Here is an 8,653-nt window from a genome sequence, read left to right on the forward strand (position 1 = left end):
AGATCACATGTCTCCTTCATGAAGCCCTCCCCGACCACACCTGTGCTGAGTCAGGCCCCTTTTCTGGGCTCCTGGAATCTCCTAGGCTTCTCTCATCCCCAGGTCTCTGATCACTCTGAGCTATCACTGTCTAAGGGGCAGGGCTTGGGGCTGCCTGGGTCACTGTAGCATCACCCAGCACAGGACAGGCCCAGAGAGGATACTCAAGGAATGTCTGCCGACTGAGGCATAACCATCATCAGCCCCATCCAGGGACCTCAGATGGAACTGGGATGGGGAGGTTCTCTCACCAGAGGAGGCACCCCAGCTCCAGACCCCTGAACGATCCCCCAACCCCAACAGACAAGAGACAAGGGCAAGGGCCCAGGCCCAAGCTTAGAAAAATAGGACTTTCTTGTTGTGCCCCAGTGCCCCGACACCCTCCCCATCAGAGTTTTAAAAACCATGAGCAATTTGGTGAGTCTGAGGCCAGATCCCATGGGGTGTCTGGGTCCTGCCACCCCAGGGGCCAGAAGGGTCGTTGAGGTGGGCTCCAAGCTAGGGTCCCGTGGGTTCATGGCTGGGCCCCCAGGGCTCACAGTCCAGCTGGACCACTGTGTGGGCCCTGGGTGCAGCAGGCTCAGGGGCCGGTGGGGCCGGCACGGTGCCCAGAGCGCCATTGGTCTGGGAGCAAACGCTGCTGACAGGCGCTGATGCCTTGGCCTTGCCTGGGGGCTGGCCGCCGTGCACCTTGTAGCGCATAAGCAGCACGAAGATGAAGACCAGTACCGAGGCCACGATGACCCCACCCAGCGCGATGATCATAGTGCCGCCCAGGAACGGTGCGTGTGGGGCCCCGCAGGGCCGCAGCGCCGGCTCAGTGGAGAAGTGGTTGCAGCCTACGGGCCGCGTGGCCGTCAGCCCTGTCGCGCTGTCCTCGTACACAGCTAGCACACACAGATCGTAGGTGCGGCCTGATGCCAGGTCTGTCAACAGGAAGGAGCTGCTGTCGGCCGGGATCATCCTGGAGGGACAGGCAGCTGGGGGTCAGCACTCACCCTACACTCTGCCCCAACCCTCCAGTCTGGAAGATTTCTCCCCTGTCAGCTGCCTCATTTCACCCTAGACCCTGAGTTCCCTCTAACCACTACTTGAATTCCTTTAGGTCTGATAGTCATCAGCTGCCCGGTGTCCCTCCATTCTGTTAGCCAGTTCTACCCAAGCCCACTCTCTCGCTTCCCTGTTGCCTGCTGCTGAAATGCCCGTTTGATCTCCCTCTGGCTGCAATGCACAAATTCCCTCCAGTGCTGCTGCCCACCTTCCCTCCGCTCTGCTGCCCAGTTTCATGCCAGCCCCATTGCCCCCCAACCCCCACACCGAGTCCGTCTTCATTTTATACCCAGCTGCCAAGTTCCTATCCTGCACTGCCACCTGATTTCCCTGCAGCCCAAGTTCTCTAGCTTTGCTGCCCAATTTTGCTCCGTTCCCCTGCCCTATTTCACTCTGTTCCACTGCCTGATTTCACTTTGGTTCCCCCACCCTATTCTCCCCTAGCTCACTGCCTGAGTCCCTCCAGCCTACCTCCCAATTTCCCACCAGCCCACTGCCCAAGCTCCCTCTAGCCTGACAACTCTCACTGCCCCGTTTTGCTCTAACTCTGATATTCCTCTAACTCAATGACCTTTTCCTTCTGGCCACCCCCATTCACTTTCCTTCTAATCCCACCTCCAAGTCTCCCTCCAGATGCTCATCCGATTTTCCTCTTTTCTCCTGTCTGACTTTCCTCCAGCCAGTGCCTTATTTCCCTTTTCCAGCTGCCTGACTTTCCTCTAGTGCAAAGCTAGAATTCACTCTAATCTAACCGCCTGACTCCCCCATCAGGCTGCTGCCTGATGTCCTTCTAACCTGCCAATGAATGTTCTCCAACCCTGCTGCCGTATTATTATTACTCTAGCTATAGACGGCTTTCCAGTGAGCCCTGTCTTCTGATTCCGTTTTCATTAAACTGATGCGCCTCAGTCACCACTGCTGATTTCTTTTTCTCCCTGTTGCCTTATTTCTTTCCAGCTCTGTCTCCCAATTCCCTTTCATCTCTGTGGCCTGGTTTCGATATATCCTTATCTTTCCCATTTCCTTTTATCCTTAGTACCCAATTCCACTCTATTTCCTTTTATAGCAGAACACCCTGTTGGAGATTTAACTTGTTTTATAATCTCTGTTTTATTCCTAAACTGCTTTAATGAGGGAACTCTGTGATTGTCTGTAGGAGAGCATTGTGCCATCCCCTGCCAGGCAAGGTGGACAGGACTTGTGTGATTTTCGGGTGTGGGCCCTCAGTGGAATGTACTGAGTACTGCTGTCTTAGAAAGAGAGTGGAAAAAGCTCACTGGATTTCCAGGACTGAAAAGGAAATCAAGTGACGATCTCTTGAGGTTTGGGCCTCTGAGGGGGGAAAGGGAACTCAGGTCCTGGGTTTACAAGGTGCAGACCCTACGCCTTGAGAGGCCTGGTCCTCTGCAGCCAGGCCTCAGGGCCTGAACCCTTGACCCAGCCTGGCAGTGAGAACAGGGAGCCGTGCATGCAAGGTTGGACTTAGGTCAGAGGTGTCAGCAGCCCCTGGGTCAGAGAGCCACCATGAGTGACCACATGTGGCCACAGCAGATGTTCCAAGTGCTCTCCAGCTAGGGGGCAGAAATTATGCTAATCCACCTCTTGGAGTGTGTAAGCCCCAAGTTCTGTGTTTGCAACCAGAGAACAGAGAAGGGAGTCCCCAACAGTGGCAAACTGAACATTCCTGTTCACCCAGCGGTGGAGCTTGAACTAGGGTTAATTTGATTTAGAGAACCAAACGTTGATATATCACCATGTTAGACCTCCAGACACGTGGAGCAGGTCACACCACAGAGACCTAAATCATAATCGCTATGTAACTTTCTCCCCCATTTTCTTTTTAACCTCTGGTCTGAGTTCCTTGGCAGCAGGGCTGGCTCATTTCATTTCCCCATGATCCCTGTACCTTCCTGCTTGATCTCTTTTTCTTCCTGCAGCCTGGCTTGAATCTAGCCCTGTTACCTGGAAACACCTGGTTTCCTTTTCTACTTAAATTTGTATCCCCTCAACCTTACCCCTCACCCTCCAATTAACTTTTTACTCTCTGGCTTGATTTCTTTTACTCCTGCTGCCTGATTTCCTCTTTTCTGTTACTATTTACTTCTGCTGCCTTCTTTCTTTTTACCACTGCTGCCTGATTTCTTTTACCTTTGCGATCTGATTTTCTTTGTAACCTTGCAGCCTCATTTCCTGTGCTGCAGCCTAGGGTATCAGTAGGTGTACCTCCAACCCTCCCTCCACCTCACTCCCCCTCCCAAATTGCCCACCACGTGGACCCTGCACCTGTAGACGAGGATGTCGTCGGCTGAGCTGTTGTACTGGATCTGGTACATGCGGATGCCAGGGATAGGCCGCTGATCTGGCCACTGGACGAGAGCAGCTGTGGCCCCATGCTCAGTCACCTGGACGCCACGATCAGTAGGGGGCCCAGTGTCAGCTGCCTTGGCGGACGCAGAGGCAGAGGCAGCGGCAGCAGAGGGCGGGGTGAGGGTATCAGGATCCCCGTCCCGCGGGGGGTCACAGCTGGTGCTGTTGGCTAGCTGGGGGGGCGGCGGGGGACCCACGGTCAGCTCAACTGCAGCTGTGGCCTCGCCAGCTGCATTGGCCGCAATGCAGGTGAAGATGCCGCCATCGCCCGGCTCGGTGACCAGCAGCTCCAGCGTCCCATTAGGGAAGGCGCGAGCCCGGCTCGAGTTGCCCAGCAGCCGGCCCTGGGGTGACACCCAGCGCACACGGGGCTCGGGGTCCCCCACTGCCCGGCAACGCAGGGCGGCTGGCCGACCGGCAGGCACCGCCAGGGGCGGCGAGCGGTGAGTCACCACGGGCGGCTCGCACACGAACTCCTCCTCACCCACCGCCCAGAAGTAGCGGCCGCCCAGAGCCGGCGGGGAGGCGCAGGCCTCGAGGTCGTCCTCCCGCGCCAGCCGCCGCAGCCACACCAGCTCGCAGTTGCAGTGCAGGGGGTTCCCGCCGAAGGCCAGCACCAGGGCGGATGCGGGGGAGCCGCGGGGCCGGGCTAGCAGCGGCAGGCGGGAGAAGAGTGGGTCGGGCGGGATGGTGGTCAGGCGGTTGGAGGTCATGTCCAGCCGCGCCAACTTGTGTAAGCGGGAGAAGGCGCCGGCGGGCACGGAAGCCAGCAGGTTGTGGTCCAGGCCCAACGTATTGACGTTGCCCAGGCGGCCCAAAGCCTCCCAGGGCAGCTGTTCCAGGTTGTTGTAGGAGAGGTCGAGGTCCTCGAGGGTCTCGGCGCAGTCGTCCAGGGCGCCGGCCGCCAGGGCTGCCAGCTGGTTGTTGCTCAGGATGAGGTGGCGCAAGTTGACCAGGCCGCGCAGCTGTCCCTCGCCCAGCGAGGTCAGCCGGTTGCCGTCCAGGTGCAGAGCGCGCAGGGCCCGAAGGTCAGCGAAGGCGCCGGCTGCCACGTGGCGGATGGTGTTGCGTGACAAGCTCAGATGCAGCAGGCCCGTCATGTTGGCCAGGTCGCGGCGCCGCACGGCCGCAATGAAGTTGTCAGCCAGGCGCAGCTCGGCCGCCCGGCGGTCCAGCGAGGGTGGCACAAACAGAAGGCCTGCCCCTGGGCACAGCACGCTTAGGGGCAGGGATTGTGTCTGGCAGCGGCAGCGGCGGGGACACGGGCTGGCTGTGGCTGGCTGTGGTGGAGACGAGGCAGGGGCCAGCGGCAGCAGGCAGAGGAGCAGCGGGAGGATGGCCATCGCGGGCAGGGGTGGCCTGCGGGGAAGAAGGGGGATGTTAGGGCAGGCGGAGGTCAGAAGAGGGGTTTCAGAGGGGGTGAGGTGGTCCAAGACCAGAAGAGAAAGTCACAGAGGGCTGAAGCATAAGAGTTGGTCAAAGATGGTCAGAGAGAGGCGTGGTCAGACAGATCAAAAGCCAGAGGAGATGGTCACAGACTCAGAGAGATGTGTCACGGGGGAATAGAGTTAAGCAGAAATGAAGAAAGATGGTTAGAGGGAAGGAGGTGATTAGAAATGATCAGAGGCAGTCAGAGAACAGGAGCAGGGGTCAGGGTTGGTGGAAGGTAAGCCAGAGAGCTTTAGACGTGGTCAAAGAGGGATGCTCCAAGATGGCCCAAGAGAGAAGAGGTAGTTAGGGCGGTGGGAATGATTAGAAGTAGCCAGACATGACCAGACAAGAGAGGTAGTTAGAGATGATCAAGAAGATGAGAAGTCAACAGAGAGAGAGGAAGTGGCCAGGGGCGGTCAGGTCCAGGAGAGAGGGTCTGAAATGGTCAAAAGGCAGAGAGGCAGTTAGAGAGAGGAGAGAACAGACATGGCAGAGACAGTTGGAGATGGGACAGATGGGTGTGGGGAGAGAGGAAAGGCAGCCAGAGATGTTAAAAATGGTCAGAGAACACCAATGAGCAAGAAAGACAGAGAGAACAGAGGTGGTCAGTAAAGGCGAGAGGTGGTCAGATGGTCATAGACTGGCAGTTTAGGGTCAGGAGTGGGTGGAGGGCAAAAGAGGTGGTGAAAGATGGTCAGAGAGATAAAAGGCCGACAGAAGAAGCCAGGAGGAGAGACAGACAGAAGCAGCTGGAAAGAAGATTTAGAGAGAAAGATGTCAAAGATGGTCAGAGACAGTCATACATCAAAGCTTAAAGTCAGGGGTAGACACTGGCAAGAGAGCCGGTAAAAGATGATTAGAGAGAGGTACCGCGGACAGAGATGTCAAAGGTGGTCATTGAGTGAAACAGTAGACAGAGGTGGCCAGAGAGAGGAGCTATGGACAGGGGTGTTTAAGATGACGATCAAAGACAGAAGAGGCAAACAGAGATGGTCACTGAGAGGAGTGGTAGCCAGAGGGGCCAGAGATAAGAGCAGTGGACAAAAGTGTCAAAGATGATTAGAGAGAGGAGAGGTGAATAGAGATGGTCAGTGAGGAGAGGTGGAGAAAGGAGACTGGAGAGAGGAGTGGTGGACAGGAGAGGCGGCTGGAGATGATCAAATAAGACAGATGGTCGGGAGAGGCTGGAGTGCCAGGGTGGAGGTGGTCATAGACCTGGAGATGCCATCACCTGGGGAAGACGAGGTCAGAGAGGGGCAGGGCTGGCCAAGTGTCCATAGAGTGTTGGAGGCAGAGCAGGAGCTGGAGGCAGATACTTGACGGGGTATGGCTGTTATCTGGGGAAATTCTAAGGGTGTCTAGGGGGACCTGGTCCTCCTTACCTCCACCCTGAGCCACAAAGTTCCTCCCAAGTCCCTCCCCACCATGGGGGTCTCCCAGTAGCCTTACCTGAGCTGGAAGCTGCCCCAGGGAGCAGAGTCCTCAAGCTCCAAGGGGGTCAGGGGTCAGGACTCTGGAGGGGGTGCCTGGTCATGCCTTCCCTGTCCCCAAGTTCTCTGCAGAGGGATTGTCTGTTGTATCTCAGTTCAGATTTGTGGCCACAGAGTCTCTCGATCTTGTCACTTTGGGTCCTAGATCTCCAAACATTGGGCCTCTAAGGGTCCAGTTTTAGAGACCCAGGCCCCAGTGTGGGTTGCTCAGAGTCAGGGTCTCCCAGCTCCAGGCTTGGGATGCTAAACAGACAAAAGGAGAGTTTAACGTCTGAGTCCCAAGCCCAGTCTTGGGATCAGATATTGGGGTGCTAAATCAAGATTTGCCCCAAATTTCAGCATTCAGTTTTGCAGCAAGGACTTCAGGCCCAAACTCAAGTTTAGGCCCCTTTGAATGCCAGGGTTCAGATCTTGGAATCTGAGGCCTAAAACTCAGGGTTCAGGTCCCAAAAAGCAGGTTCCAGGGTACAGAAATGAGAATCCAGTCCCAGATTTCAAGGTCCCAGGCACACAACTCAGAGTTTAGCTCCAGATTTGGGGTTTCAGATGCCAAATCTTGAGGTTCAGGCTCCAAATCTTGGGGTCCATATTACAATTCTTGGGGTTCAGGCTCCAAATCTTGGGATCCCAGGAACTGATGTTGAGATTTCAGCCCCAGATATGGATGTTCAGGCTCCAGGTCTTGGGGTCCCAGCCCCAGTTTAGGCTCTCAGGCTTGGGTGTCCAGTTATCTGGATCCAATCTCAGGGTGCAGGCCCCCGATTTCGGGGTGCAGGCCCTGGGTCTGGAATCGCGGCGTCCTGGCTTGCTTCCCCGGCTGAGGTGGGGGCTGGCCCAGAGGGAGGGGGCGGCTGCGGAGGGGGTGGGGGGGCGGCCAGGCAGCCCCGGGGGCCGGAGTGGGGCGAGGCCGAGAGGCGGACAGACGGACAGACAGGCACAGGCAGGGTACGGGTACCGCAGCACAGGCGGGGGCGCAGGGGGGAGGGGCCGCGCTCAGAGACCCCTCCCCCGCCGGGGCCGGGGCGTGGGCCTGGCGGGGGCCGGGCAGGCGGGCCGGGTCCTGGCGCTCCCGCGGCCTCCTCGCCGGGAACCCAGGGCCCTGCGCGCGCCCGCGCTTAAAGGCGCAGGCCCCGCGCGCGCCCGCGCTTAAAGGTGTAGGCAGGCCCCTCTCTCAAAGGCGAGTCCCTGGCCCCACCTCCCATGGAGTCATCCTGGTTTTGCCTGCGAGAGAGAATCCTTGGATACAGAGTCAAGAGAGACAGAGAGACACACAGAGGTAGAAAAAGACAGACAAAAAGATAGGCAGGCTTAGACTGAGCGAAAGAGAAGAGCAGAATGAGAGGGGCAGATGGGTAGACAGAGAGATAGAAAGACACACATATTCAAGGAGAGATGGAAATACAGAGACAGTGAGAGACCCAGAAAGAAACAGACAAGAGACAGGACAAGTTAGAGATAGACAGAGAGACATAGAGAAAGTCAAAGAGACAGAGACACGAGGAGAGAGAGAGAGACAGGGACAGACTGAGCGACTCAGCTGTGAGGATGGGGATGTGTGTGTGGGTGTGTCCAGATCTCATTCACAGCTTTGAATCTGATTCTCCATCTCAGAGCCACCTGCCCCCCATGCCTGTCTCCTTCTGCCCCTCTGTCTCAGCACCACCGTTCTGGGATGTCCTTCCCACAGGTGGAGTCTCCTTACTTGGACTCTGCTCAGCAACAAGCTTGATCTTTCAGGCCAGAGGGTAGACTCTGCTCCTTCCCAAGTCTCCTTGGCCTGGATGCAAGGGGAAAGCTTGGCTCCAAGTCCCTGTGCCTCTGGAATTAGAGCTAGACCTCAAGACACACTGGCCAGATATCCCATGGAGGAAGGGGAAGATAGGAACTGGGACAGAGGCAGGGGGCTGGTCAGACTGACCCAGAAAAGTATGTCCACTGCCTTCCTCTCTCCCCAACTCAGGTCCACTGCTCTGCAGGGTACCCTACTAGAATTGTACTAACACATGACTCACCGGGAGTGGTGTCTGCCTGTACTGATGCTTGTGGAAGATAGTGGAGGGGAGCAGGGGGGAGGGGTCCCACATGTTTCCTGACAGATGGTATTGCAGGAAGAGGGATGTGGGCCGTGGTCCACAAGCCTGGCTTGGGAACTTGGTTATAGCAACACGGGGACCTAATCTTGGGAGGTCTGGTCCAAAGGGGCCACCGCTTTTGTTTGTGGTCGCAGCCCTACCCTGGGGAAACCTGATCACGCCAACCCAGGGAACGCCCATCTG

The 8,653-nt window shown here is 57.0% G+C and overlaps 1 protein-coding gene across 1 annotated transcript; it reads right to left on the bottom strand.

The window, feature by feature from the left end:
* Nucleotides 1-375: 375 nt before the first annotated feature.
* Nucleotides 376-7,483, bottom strand: LRFN3 (leucine rich repeat and fibronectin type III domain containing 3). Its single transcript, XM_032488081.1, has 3 exons — nucleotides 6,337-7,483; nucleotides 3,373-4,815; nucleotides 376-1,003 (listed from the first exon to the last, which is right to left on the bottom strand). The coding sequence occupies exons 2-3, from the start codon at nucleotides 4,797-4,799 to the stop codon at nucleotides 538-540; spliced, it is 1,893 nt and encodes a 630-aa protein (XP_032343972.1). The 5' UTR covers nucleotides 4,800-4,815; nucleotides 6,337-7,483; the 3' UTR covers nucleotides 376-537.
* Between the last annotated feature and the right edge of the window lie 1,170 nt (nucleotides 7,484-8,653).

Source organism: Camelus ferus, chromosome 9 (genome assembly GCF_009834535.1).
Source record: "Camelus ferus isolate YT-003-E chromosome 9, BCGSAC_Cfer_1.0, whole genome shotgun sequence".
Lineage (NCBI taxonomy): Eukaryota > Metazoa > Chordata > Mammalia > Artiodactyla > Camelidae > Camelus > Camelus ferus.

Coding starts and splice junctions, on each gene's coding strand:
- LRFN3 (XM_032488081.1), bottom strand. CDS start 4,799: ATGGCCATCCTCCCGCTGCTCCTCTGCCTGCTGCCGCTGGCCCCTGCC. Junction 1,004..3,372: donor GACGACATCCTCGTCTACAG/GTGCAGGGTCCA, acceptor CTGTCCCTCCAG/GATGATCCCGGCCGACAGCA.